Genomic DNA, 13735 nt, shown 5'->3' on the forward strand with positions numbered 1-13735 from the left:
CAATAGTATCATGTCACCAAGAACATTTAAACAGTGCAGCTTCATGAATGTTCACAGGTGTTCTGGCTGTCATGGACCCATTTAATTCAACTGACCGAGAAACTGTACAAGGAGAATCACCAGGAACTGCTTCAGATCTCAATCGTGGGCACAAAGATCCAATATATATTGGGGGACTACCTCGTTCCAGAAGTTACAGGTACTTAATTTGTAACCAGGCTTACATTCCAAGATTGCTTTGCTGCTGCAAGTCTCCCTGGATATAATAAGGTAGAGGGCTGTAACCTTCTAGTGATCTTGTTGTTTTGACTCTGAAAAGTATCTTTAAACTGGCTGCTTCATACAGCTGTTGAGGTTGATTCTGATTGCTTTCTACGCATTGTATAGCTAGACAGTTGAGTTGCAAGATCTAGGGGTTTAAGGGTATACATCCTTAAAACAGATGGACTGGTGCAGAAAATAATCAAAATGTCCAGTGAACTGCTATTTGTGGAGGACCAGAATACAAATGGAGAGCTGTACAGTGAGCACTCTGGTCATAATAAGACGGATGGATTTACCTTGGAGAGCATACAGCGTCGAATCATCAGAATAATACTTGTCTCCAAGGATAAAATTAAGGACTATATAAACAGGTTATACTCATACCAGTGTAAGAAGAGGGTAGTTTATCCCCTTACTATAGAAGGAAGCCATTCAGCCCATTGAGTTCATGTCAACTCCCAACAGAATAATCCCATCTTTATTTCCCTGTATCTGAGGGATTTATGCTCTCATACATGCCCTTCAACTCCCCTTTGATTATTTTGCCATTTACCTACACTAAAGGGTAATTTATAGATGCCAATTAACCTACGGACATATCTCGGGAATGTGGGAATTTTGTTCGCTACAGATACCCATGCAGTCATAGAGAGGATATGCAAGCTCCACACAGATAGCACCCAAGATCAGGATCAAACCTGGGTCTCTGGAGCTGTGAGGCAGCAGAGCTAACTGCAGCAGTGCCCTTGGTTAGCTCTATTTTCTCCCATGTCTCCTCCCATCAACAACCGTGACAAATCTAACTCCTGCCACTTTGACAGCTTTCAGTTTCTTGTTCCCAATCTGATCATTTTTGCCATAAAACATGGTAGCTATGGGAACCCATATGGCTCCAAATTTTGCTTGACTCTTCCTGAGATGCACGAGACAGTCCTTGTTTCAATCCCACTTAAGCCCCCTCTCCGATCTCTTTCTCTGGTATGTTGATGACTGTATTAGTGCTAGTTCTTTCTCTCGTACAGAACATGAAAGTTTCATCACCTTTTCTGCCAGGTTCCACCCAGCTCACAATATCACAAGTCTCATTCTTCCTTTTCCTCAATCTCTATAGCTCCATTTCAAGGGATAAGTTGGAGTTCAATATACACGACAACCCTTGGACTCTCACAGCTAACTTGACAAACCTACTCCCTCCTTACTTCCTGCCAGGACTCCATACCATTCTCCCAGATACTTCAGCTCTGTTTTATTGGTTCTGATGACCAGACTTTCCAGCCCAGTGTTTCCAGGATGTGTCTTTCTTCCCTTAATTATGACTTCCCATCCATCATAGTTGACAGGGTTCTCACCCAAAGCAACATTAAGGTTCTCCTTGCAATCACCTTCTACTCATTATCAACCGGATGCATCTTTGCACCACCTCCCCACCCATGTTAGCATTCTGAAGGGATTGTTCTCACTGTGACTTCCGTATCCTCCAATACCCACGCCTCTAGCCATGCAGCCTCAGGTAATGCAACACTTGCCTTTTTGCCTCTTTTGTTCCCACCCTCCAGAGAACCAAACATTCTATCCAGGGAAAGCAGCAATTCACTTGCACTTCTTCCATTTCAGTGTAACTGCATTTGGTGCCTGCAGTGTGCTCCTCTACGTTGAAGAAAAGAAATGCAGATTAGGTGCCTGTCATTTTTAGTCATCCATCCCACTCCCACTCTGATTTTCTTTGCCCTCTTTCACTGTCCTAATAAAGCCTAGCTTTATTAACTCGCAGAATGGTATCTCATCTTCCATCTGGGCACTTTACAACCATCAGAACCCAACACTGAATTCAACTATTTCAGATAACCAGACTTACCGGATTGTATCGGAACTGGCCAGTTCTGATGAAAGATCGTCCTTTGGTAACGTTAAATGTTTCTCTCTCCACAGATCCTGCCTGACCCGCTGGGTATTTCCACCATTCTCATTACTTTCAAATATCTGCAAGGCTTTGCACCCCATGGTTCCAGCAATTCCTTTCCCTCTTCCTCCACTGTTCCTTCATCTTCTTCTATTTATAGCTGCTCCAGACAGATCAGCCATGGTTAACAAGCCTTCATCACCCTCTCTTATCTGGCACCGCCGCCTTTTGTATCATCAGACTCTTTTGGTTTCCTCCCTGTAGTCAACATTCCCTTTGTTCCCTCCTCCTCTTTCTTCTCTCCAATTTAGAACATGTTTGATTTCCAACTGTTCCAGTTCTGACAAAAGGCTGTGGACCTGATATTTTAACTTTGAATCTTTCTCCACAGGTGCTGTCTGATTTGCTGAATATGTCCAGCATTTTCTGTTTCTATTTCAGATTTACAGTTCTACATTTTTACAGTTTTTTGATTAATGTTCAAGTTCTGGTGTGCTTACTTTTTCATATTTTATGTATAAAAGTCTGCGCCTTGGAGGTTTTATCCTGGGATTACTAACTGTCTACGGTGGAGGAAATCAAATTCACTTTTCAAGGTCCCCTTAGTAGGTGTGAGTTAGCAGAAACTGATCCAAATCCCCATCAGCCTTTTAGAATCCATCATACTTCATTAGTGGAGCAGTATTTTTACCTAGGAGGTGAGTTTTCTGCACTATAAATAGAATAAACCTACATTTCCCCCTTGCCATAAACATAGAAAAAGTTTTAAATACTCAGCAGGTCAGGCAGCATCTATGGAGAGAGAAATGGAGCAAACATTTTGGGTCAATGACTTAGAAGAGGTGGAGAGAACTTTAAATACACACTTGTTCCTCCTCCCATTCTGTTGAAAGATCATTGACCTGCAACTTTACCTCTGCTGCCTGACCTTCTGCGTGTATCCAACACTTTCTGCTTTTTGTCAGATTTACAGTATCTGTAGTATTTTGCTTTTCTCCTTTAATACTTCAATCAACAACACTGGTTTGATGCTGTCACCAACCCATGTTTCTATTTCAACTATTGGCTGTTTTGCAGGAAAGAAGTTCTCAGCAAATCATTTGTGGGTTGCTTGAAGAAGGTGGAGATTTACCGATCTACGTTTGACCTGCTGAGGAATTCCTTGGGTGTGAAGAAAGGTTGTTTGCTTGAGGTAAAAGAAAAGCAGGATAAATAGAGAATTTTCAAAAACATAAGAATTAAGAGTAGGCCGTCAGACCCCTCAAGCCTGCGCCACCATTCATCAAGATCATGGTTGATCTTTTACCTCATGTTATTTTCTTGCCCTATCCCCAAATCCCTTGATGGCCTTGGATTCCCTTACTATCTCAAAAGCTATTGATATCTGTTCAAATGACTGATCCCTACAAGATAGAGAATTCCAAAGATTCACCACCCTCTGAGTGAAGAAATTTCTCCATGTTTCAGCCCTAAATGATTTACCCTATATTTTGAGATTATAAACCCTTGTTCTAGACTCCTCAGTTAGGGAAGACATCCTCTCCGTATCCACCTAACGAGCCCTGAAGAACAAGTTTCAATGAGATCACCTCTCATTCTTCTAAATGCTAGAGAATATTGGCCTAGTCTACTCAATCTCTCTTCATATGGTAACCCTACCATCCCAGGAACCAGTCTGATAAATCTTCACTGCACTTCCACTATGGCAAGTATATCCCTTTTTTTTAGCTAAGGAGACCAAAACTTGATACAATACTTCAATACATTAATAAAGACTGAAATATAAACAAAACATGATGTAAATGTGCAATGGTTTTTTCAGAATCTATAAAATCATCAGTCAAAATTTGAACGTAGATAATCAGAATAGTTGAAGTACTGCCGAGAGGAGGAGAAGAGAACAGCATTTAGTAATCTAAAAGTCAGCCATCCTGGCTGCAGTCACAGAACACCAGTTACCAGGTTAACATGTGTTTAAAATCCTGGACGGCTGAGATGGAGAAATTGCTTCTAATATCTGAAAGTTGATAAGCAGAGGCCACAGATCTAAAGTGAGTGGGAAAAGATCCAGAGACGACATGAGTAGATGTGCACAGTGAGTGGTTAGGATTTGGAAAGTATGGTCTGATATGGTGGAAATTATAACTTTCAGAGGGAAATTGGATAAGTGCTTGGAGAAATAATGCAAGGATATGGAGAAAGATGGGGAGTGGGATTAACTGGATTAAATTTTAATGGCCTCAATAGCCTTCTATGATGTACTGTTCTGTAATTCTTGGAGCAAAATCAAGTCACATGTGGAATCTGAGAATTTTTTTTAATTTATTAAGATTTAAGAGCACCAGTTTTTAAATGCTGCATGATGGAAGTTGTTTGAACTGAGAATGTCTCTCCACATGCACAGCGGTTGCTAGGCACATGCAGTGACATCAGTCTGACTTGCTAGTGGACTGCACGTGTGAGACCCAAGGATGTCCCAGGCCTTGACAATTGGAGCAAGTCTCAGGGAGCTGAGGCCTGGTTTGGCATTAGTTTAAGGGAGGGGGGGTGTTAAACTTACTTGCGTCTTTGCCTTGGAATTCATCCTTGGAATTCTCTACCTCAGCGAGCCGTGGAGGCTGGCTCATTAGAAGTATTTAAGGTGGAGACAGATAAGTTTTTGAAGATTTGGGGTGTTGAGGGTTCTAGGGATCTGGCATTGAGGCCTGGGTTAGATGAGCCATGATCACATTGAATGGTGGGACAGGCTTCATGGGTTGACTGGTCAACTCTTGCTTCTATTTTCTTGTGTTCCTTCTTCTTCAAGGTCGATTCTTCTCTCCCTTCCCTCACCAGCTTTGCTGTTATTGTGCTTCTGAACACCACTTAACCCAAACAATATTCCACTACAGATAATACGTGACAATGATTAAGCCAGTTCTCTCACGATTTTTGTTTCAAAACAGTAGATCCATTGAAATGCCGAGCTGTTCAGGCAACATCTGTTAATGTTTCAGGTCAATGATGTTTGGTCATTTTTCCTCAGTCGGTTGTTGGCCTGAAGTGTTAACTCTCTGTCTCCACAGATACTGCCTGAGCTGCTGAGTATTTCCAGCATTTTCTACTTTTATTTCCAATTTCCAGCATCTGCATTATTTCTCTTGTTGTAATTTATTTCTTTCATCTTATTGTTGCAAGGTTGATTGACTGTACTTTCTTGAGTGCAGAGACCAAGATCAGGGTCTCCATTGAAATGTTTTCAATAATATTTATATGTTTTCTTTTTAACAGCCTATACGGAGTGTGAGTGTTTTCAAAAATGGGTACATTCAATTACGGCCTAAGGTTCTACCATTGGAAGCAAAGTTAATGGCAACATTTGCCACCAAGAATGACACTGGGCTCATCTTAGCTGGTATGGGCAAACCAACTGGAGGTCGTAATCGGCGGCAGACAAAAATGGTGAGTCCGGTGGCTGATGTAATCTGTGGAGAAAAATTGGGGAGGGGTAATGAGGAAACTGTTTTCACATAAAATCTGGGGAACACTGTGAGAGAATGTGTTGGAAGGAGATCCAGGAACTACTATCAGATGGGAACTGAGGATAATGGAAAAATTGCAGGACTACTTGGAAAGAGAAAGGATAGCAAATGTTGCTCTCTTATTCAAAAAGAGCAGTGGGGATGATCCGGGAAACTGCAGGCCAGTGAGCTTTACGAGCCCCCAATTTTGTCACGAACCAGCAACAAAAGAAACACACCGAGTCATGATTCGGTGTTAAAAACTATTTTATTAATCACTACTTATGATAATACGAAAAATAGAAGTAAAAATGTTAGTATGTTAGAAATTCAAAAATATTAAACCTTGAACATTAACCCCAAAAACTAAACTCTTCATGTGTGTGTGTGGCAAAGTCCCAAACTCCAAGTCCAGGAATGGTTCTTAAAGTTCAGTTCCACAAGCCATAAGGTGAAACATGAGCAAAGGCGAAATTATTGGAAATGATTCTAAGGGACGGGATTTATGTTCACCTGGAAAGGCAGCAACAGATTGTGGTTTTGTGCAGGGGAAATCCTGTCTCACTAATCTGACTGAGATTTTTGAGGAGGTAATGAAGAAAAGTAACAAAGGCAGGGTTGTAGATGTGGTATACATGGGCTTTAGCAAGGCTTTTGACAAGGTCCCGCATGGTAGGCTGGTCCAGAAGGACAAGGGATCCGAGGAGTGTCAGCAAACAGGATCCAAAATTGACTTGGTGATAGGAGGAAGCAGGTCGTGCTAGAGGTTATTTTTTTCTGTCTGGAATTCTGTGACCAGTGGGGTACTGCAGGGATTGGTGCTGGGACCTTGGTTGTTTGTCATATATATGTAAATAAGTCACTTGGAAAAGGATGTAGGTGGTCTGATTCGTAAGCTTGCTAATGATACGAAAACTGGTGGAGTCATAGATAGAGAAGAAGGTCCTCTAAGGACATGGAGGGACGTAGGTCAGTTAGAAAGTTGGGCAGAGCGGTGACAGGTGGAATTTGGTCCAGACAGGTGTGAGGTATGCATTTTGGGATATCAAATGCTAAGGGTACATATACAGTAAATGGCAGGTACTTCAGGAATGTTGATGTACAGACTGACCTTGGGGTGTAAGTTCATAGTCCCCTGAAAATGAAGACACAGGTGGATAAGGTAGTGAAGAAGGCACCTGGTATGTTTGCCTTCATGAGCTGAGGCATTGAGTATAAAAGATGGGATATCATGTTGCAGCTGTAGAAAACATTGGTCAGGCTGCTCTTGGAGTATTGTGTGCAGTTCTGGTCACCACAGTCCAAGAAGTATGTGATAGCATTGGAGCACAGAAGAGATTCACCAGGAAGGAGAGATTGGATAGGCTTGGTTTGTTCTCACTGGAGCATAGGAGGCTTAGGGGTGACCTTATAGAAGTTTATCAGATTGAGGGGCATAGGTAGGGTAGGTAGTAAAAGTCTTTCTCCCAGGATAGGGGCGCATAAAACTAGAGGGCATAACTTTTAAGGTGAGAGGGGAGAAATTTAAAGGAGATCTGAGGGGCAAGGTTTTCACACAGAGGATGGTGGGTATGTGCAATGAGCTGCCAGAGGAGGTGGAAGAGGTAGGTACATATACAACATTTAAAAGACATTTGGACAGATAATTAGAAAGGAAGGGAGCAGAGGGGTACAGGAGAATAGGATTAGCGTAGAAAGGCATCAGAGTTGGCACGGACAAGTTGGGCCGAAAGGACCCCTTTCTGTGCTGTACAATATGATCCTATGACAGAAGCATGGAACCAATTAGATAGCTTCTGGCACAGACGATTTAAGCTCAAAGGTTTCTCTCTGGGTGTATGATTCCATAAAAACCTTTGCTTTCAAATCCTCCCATAAATATCCAGCAGTCTATCCAGCTATCTCTCTGTAGCTATATATCTCTCTCTACTATCTCCTTCTCTTTCTAGCTATCTCTTTCTCTTTCCAGCTGTCTTTCTCTCTAGCTATCTCTTTTCTAGCTATCTTTCTGTCTCTAGCTATCTGGCCATCTCCTCGCTCTCGCTCTCTCTCTCTCCCCCATGTCCTCTCCTGCTGTCCTACAGCCCTCTGTCTTATCTTCATCCCTCTCAATCTGCCCTCCTGATCTTGGATTTATCTGATCCTTTCTCCAACTGCTGAAGCCCTGCCAGGAATTCCCCTAAATCTCTCCACCCCTCTACCTCCGTCTCTTCTTTAAGTCTTCTCCTTTGACCGATGTTTTGGCCACCTGACCTGGAGTGACTCCATGCTGCATAGTGGCCACTTTACTTTTGCTAACATTCCTGTGAAGGGCCTTGGGTCATTTTGCTACGCTAAAGCCATTTTATAAGTGCAAATTATTGTTAAAATGAATAAAGCATGAACTTTCCAAGTATACTAATTTGTTAATAGTAAACAAAAAGGCATATGTAGACTGTTATTTTTGCCACATCTTTGAATACAATGCACAAAGCAAATGACTTTAAACAAAATAACAGCTTAGGCTTATGAAGTACCTTGTCAAGTCTCTGAGGAATATCTGAAATTACTTTCCATACACTTAATTGGTTTGAAATGCATTTAATGGTATTTTAATGCAAACTTCTCTTCAATTTTTTATTACGATTAGTTCCCATCCACTGATCTGTAAAGTAAAATCCATTTTCTCTTACTTAATCATTTGAATTCCTAATTACAAAAGTAAATAACTTTGAAACTATTGAAAATCAAGACAAGTCATATCAGTAGCATGCAGAAGCATTATCCACAAGCTGCCAGTGTTGCATCACCAATTCCACTCCTATACACCCAGTTGCTGTGTTGATCTGGATCCCACTGTTAATCTTTCTATCACTGTAAATTATAACAGCTGAGATGAGCAAGTGCTGAGTGTAATTCAAGATAAGATAAGATACCTTTATTAGTCACACATACATCGAAACACACAGTGAAATACATCTTTTGCGTAGTGTGTTCTGGGGGCAGCCCGCAAGTGTCGCCACGCTTCCGACGCCAACATAGCATGCCCACAACTTCCTAGCCCGTACGTCTTTGGAATGTGGGAGGAGGCCGGAGGACCCAGAGGAATCCCATGCAGACACGGGGAGAACGTACAAACTCCTTACAGACAGTGGCCGGAATTGAATCCGGGTCACTGGCACTGTAATAGCATTGCGCTGACTGCTACACTACCATGCCTGCCCTCAGTTTGAGGGATATTCCAGTGTATCATGGCAGTGTTTCTGCATTTCCAGCATTCAAACATCATCATTTTCACAATGCAGGAACACTCCAGTGACCCTTCGATACAGGCAATGGTGAGTATGCCTCTGTACCGCAGAAGGCAGGACTGGTGGCATTGTGCTAATTACAAATGGAAGGCCTGATCCGAGACATTACCTCATCAGAAACATAAAAATAGTTAAAAATGGCAAATTGTGTCAGTCATAACTCATGATTTCTGATATAACAGTATAAACATTTAATTCAGGCTTAACAGAGGTCTTGTAAAGAGCAGCTGCTGATTTTAATTGGTCATCATTTCTTCATATTTTTCCCTTTTTTTCTCCCTTTCTCACATTTCCCTTTTCCACTTTTCAAGTTCTTTTGTTCTTCCTTCTCTTTCTTCGTAGCCCCTCTGAGTGAGTTTTCTCTCCACTTGAGAGTGATGATGAAGTGAAACTCAGCAGGTCTGAACGAGCACTGTTACTATTGCATCCTATATGTTACTTTCAAGAGAGAGACCTACAATACAGTCTAGGAATTGCTGCAGGAACTCGCCGGGTTACAGCAGGGTTCCATTCCTGAGAACTGTTCGCAGCCTGAATAGTTTGCAAGTCGGAATTATGGCAGCTAACTGAGTTTCCACATGGCAGAATTTGCCTGCAGCCCCGCAGCACCCGTAAATCCATCCTGCTGGTCTCCCAAATGCTCCTTTGTATGTACAGGGGCTGTACACAAGTCGAGCATTTGTAAGCAGGGGTGGACCTGTAGAAGTTCTGTGACAGTAGCTCATGATCTCATGAAAGACGGGCTTCATCATGAAACAGTGTGACAACAGAGAGCAACAAGGAGACATTGGGGGTGGGTTGCATGTCAAAGCTCGCACTAAATCCAGTTCACCCCTCGCCCATGTGCTCACCAAATTGTAGATTCTCCTGTTCTGGAAGCACCTCCTTTAAGAAATTCTCACCCTTGTGTTCTGATATCTCCATGGTGTCACCCTCACAGAAGCTCATCTCCCAACCCTACAGCTTTTCAAAATCTCTGTGCTCTTTCATTTCTGCCTGTTGCACATCTTGTTGCAATATTCTAAATGAAAATGCCATCATCAGGATTAAATGATCTGTGTTGTTGCTGACTTCCCCCTCATTTAGGGGGATGGTCAAAATTTCCATGAACACTGAAGAGTTCATGATTACTGCAGCTCTCGTCAGTAGTGCAGGCAGTACTGGGGATGTTCCTGCCTACCACACAGCTCGTGGTGTGAACATGCAGAACTGGAGGATTTTTATTTGCTTGCACAGCTAAGGATTCCCTAATTATTTCTTCACATCTGCAGCCATTTCTCAGCATTATGATCATTAATGGACACGTAGAAGCTCACATAAACACTGGAGATGGAGTCAGCACCAGGAGACTCGTTGCCAAAGCCCCATCCGGAACATACAGTGATGGGCAAGAACATTCCATCATTCTCACCAGGAACAAGAGGTGTGTGTTGGCATGCATGTAACCGGCCAAAGTCAGAGGACTTAGCAAAATGAAATGAAAGAAAGTTGAAAGGGCAGGTTTTCTTACACTGCATTTCATTTCTTGGCCTGAACAGCAAGCCAACAATCAGATACAGAAATCAGTGCCATCACTTTGATCAGTCCAGCGGTGGTAGCACAACTGTAAACACATCTGTGTGAACTGGCACTTTTAAAAAAAAAAATAAGCTTCCTGAATGTTTTATGAACTCAATTGGGAACATTTAGTGCCTTCTCCTGAGAACAGCTGACTGACATAGAAATGAGCACTCAGAGTTTAAACTATGAGGCCTTCTGGTTTGTGTCAATGTCACCACATTAGGTGGTCCATTATGACACTAGAGAGGCAGCACAGAGATGTTGGGGATGGCTTACAAAGAGGCCAGTGGTTTCAAAGTGTAGCCAGCAACTCTCCTCCTCCTCCAACCTCTGTTCCACTTGCAGGTAAGTAGCTTTTCCTTTTACACCTGTATAATGGCATCCTCTGTGGCTTTCTTCAACACCTCCCTGGTCTAGAGTCGGTCACAATCCACTTCTCTAAAGGGGCCAAAAAAGATGTGAGGAAGCCCACTTGCATTGAGAGATTCCAGTGCCCACTAATCACACTGCCCACGGCTCTCTCCTTGAGCAGTGTGAGCGGGCATGTGCTATATTGGACCCTTCCATACCTCATTTTAACCTGAGAAACCCAACAGTTCACAATGCAGTTTCTGGGCCTCTTCTGTCCATAAATATCTAAAACTAAGGTAAGATACTAAACTTAGTAGTATTTATTACATAAATGTCTAAAACTAAGATAAGACTAAGATACCTTTATTATTCACATGTACATCAAAACACACAGTGAAATGCATCTTTTGTGTAGTGTGTTCTGGGGGCAGCCCGCAAGTGTCGCCACGCTTCCGGCGCCAACATAGCATGGCCACAACTTCCTAACCTGTACGTCTTTGGAATGTGGGAGGAAACTGGAGCACCCGGAGGAAACCCACGCAGACACAGGGAGAACGTACAAACTCCTTACAGACAGCGTCCGGAATTGAACCCAGGTCGCTGGCACTGTAATAGTATTGCGCTAGCCGCTACACTACCGTATCTGAAATAGTAGGATACATAATACGGGAGGTGGGTGTACAGGGTCCCCTTTGACATCTTGATTTTGAATGTTAAACTCCCCTTGCTTCTCTCTTTCAGGATAATAACATTACAGATTGATGAAGGGAATTTACTTGAAATGAGGCTTGGGTCCTCGGCAGACAGCAGTCCATTGAACATTACCAGACTGTATGCTGGTGGAGTTCCTACTGGAGAGGGCGCTATTGTCCTTAAGATAACAAGATCATTCAGGGGCTGCATCAAGAACCTGGTCCTCAATACTGAGTAAGTTTCCATAATTCCATCTGACCAGCACTGTGCTCATGTTACACCTGGAGTTCAGGGCAGTGTGAACCACAGGTAATGAATCTGTTTGTAGAAAGTTTGTGACAAAAAGCTTGAGGTCTTCTTGCCTTACAGTGCTTGATGTGGTAGTTTGCCCTCCAAAGGATCAATTAAATGGGGACATGAAGATACCTTCTACTTTAAGTCTTGTGACCTTTACCTACATTTACCACTTTACCTACCTGGAGCATAGGAGGTTGAGAGGAGACCTGATAGAAGTTTATAAAATTATGAGAAACATAGATAGGGTAGTCAGTCGGAATCTTTCTCCCAGGGAAGAAATGTCAAATACTAGAGGACACGTATTTAAGGTGAGAGGGGGCAAGTTTAAAGGACATGTGCGGGGCAAGATTTTTACACAGTGTGTGCTGGGTGCCTGGAGTGGGCTGCAGTGGAAGCATATACAATAATGTTGTTTAAGGGGCTTTTAGATAGACACATGAATCTGCAGAGAATGGAGGGCTATGGATCATGTACAGACAGGAGAGATTTAGTTTAAATTGGTATCATGTATCATGCATTTAAGGTGAGGGGGTAGGTTCAGAACAGGCGTGAGGGTTATGTTTTTTTACTGAGAGTGGTGGATGCCTGGAATGCCTTGTCTGATAGGGTGGTAGAGGCAAATTCACTGGGGGCTTTTAAGAGGGACTTGGATGGGTACATGAATAAGAGGAAAATGGAGGGATATGAGCATTCTGTAGGTAGGAGGGAATAGCTATGTCGGCACAATATTGTGGGCCAAAGGGCCCGTTCTGTGCTGTACTGTTCTATGTTTGGCACAGACATTGTGGGCCGAAGGGTCTGTTCCTGTGCTGTACTGTTCTACTTCCTATGTACTGTTCTACTTTCTGCTCTGTACTTCAACCAAAGTTAAAACCAGGTAGAAATGGGAGCAGGTCCATCACATCATAACACTTTAATTTTAAACCTGACCTCCCTGGACCTTCTCTGGCCCTGGCGGTTTTGCCTGGCTGGAAAGTCATCGTTGCCATCCTGTCTGCCTCAGGCACCAACAGCAGGACGGGTGAAGATGCCATTGATCCGCATACTTAAAGAGAGCTCTGCCAGCATTTCCCGGATGACCCACCTAACAGTCTGGGAAAGGAGTGAGTGACTCCTTCATCCCATTCAACTGCTACCTACACCACAACCTGATAGTCTAAGCATCAGAAAAGATGGGAAATGACTTTCACAAGATCACAATACAAAGGAGCAGAAGTAGGCCATACAGCCCATTGAATCTGCTCCATGAGCTAAACTAATACTATTCCTATCTAGCCCCAATTTCTGGCCTTATCCCCATATCCCTTGATACCTTGACTAATTAGATACCCATCAATCTCCTCCTTAAACGCCCCCAGTGATTGGGCCTCCACAGCTGTACGTGGCAAAGAATTCCATAATTTCACTACCCTCTGGCTAAAGAAATCTCTCCTCATTTCTGTTTTAAACCGGTACCCTCTAATTCTAAGATTGTGCCCTCTAGTCCTGGACTCAGCCACCAGGGGAAACAGCTTAACCACATCTACTCTGTCCAGTCCTTTCAACATTCTAAATGTTTCTATGTGGTCCCCTCTCATTCTTCTGTACTCCAATGAATACAGTCCAAGAGCCGACAAACACTCATCATAAGTAAGCCTTTCATTGCGGGAATCATCCTCGTAAATCCTTTCTGAACCTTCTCCAACATCAGTACATCTTCCTAAGATACGGGGCCCAAACTGCACACAGTACTCCAAATGAGGCCTCACCAGTGCCCCATAGAGCCTCATCAACACTTCCTTACTTTTATACTTTATACCTGTGGGAACTCGTGGACCTTGCTGCGGTCCAAGATGGCCACATCTGCAGTAAGTGCTTGAGGCTGGACGAACTTCGGCTCA

At 42.9% G+C, this 13735-nt stretch overlaps 1 protein-coding gene across 1 annotated transcript in view; it reads left to right on the forward strand.

Moving 5' to 3' along the window:
- lama1 (laminin, alpha 1) overlaps positions 1 to 13735 on the forward strand; it is a 274266-nt gene that overhangs the window by 232572 nt on the left and 27959 nt on the right. The window contains exons 51-55 of the mRNA XM_052022961.1: positions 58 to 199; positions 3242 to 3356; positions 5435 to 5605; positions 10226 to 10377; positions 11607 to 11792. Of these exons, the coding sequence (XP_051878921.1) occupies positions 58 to 199; positions 3242 to 3356; positions 5435 to 5605; positions 10226 to 10377; positions 11607 to 11792 (766 nt within the window). The remainder of the gene's footprint in view (positions 1 to 57; positions 200 to 3241; positions 3357 to 5434; positions 5606 to 10225; positions 10378 to 11606; positions 11793 to 13735) is intronic.

This window comes from Pristis pectinata, chromosome 9 (assembly GCF_009764475.1).
Source record: "Pristis pectinata isolate sPriPec2 chromosome 9, sPriPec2.1.pri, whole genome shotgun sequence".
In the NCBI taxonomy this organism is placed as follows: domain Eukaryota; kingdom Metazoa; phylum Chordata; class Chondrichthyes; order Rhinopristiformes; family Pristidae; genus Pristis; species Pristis pectinata.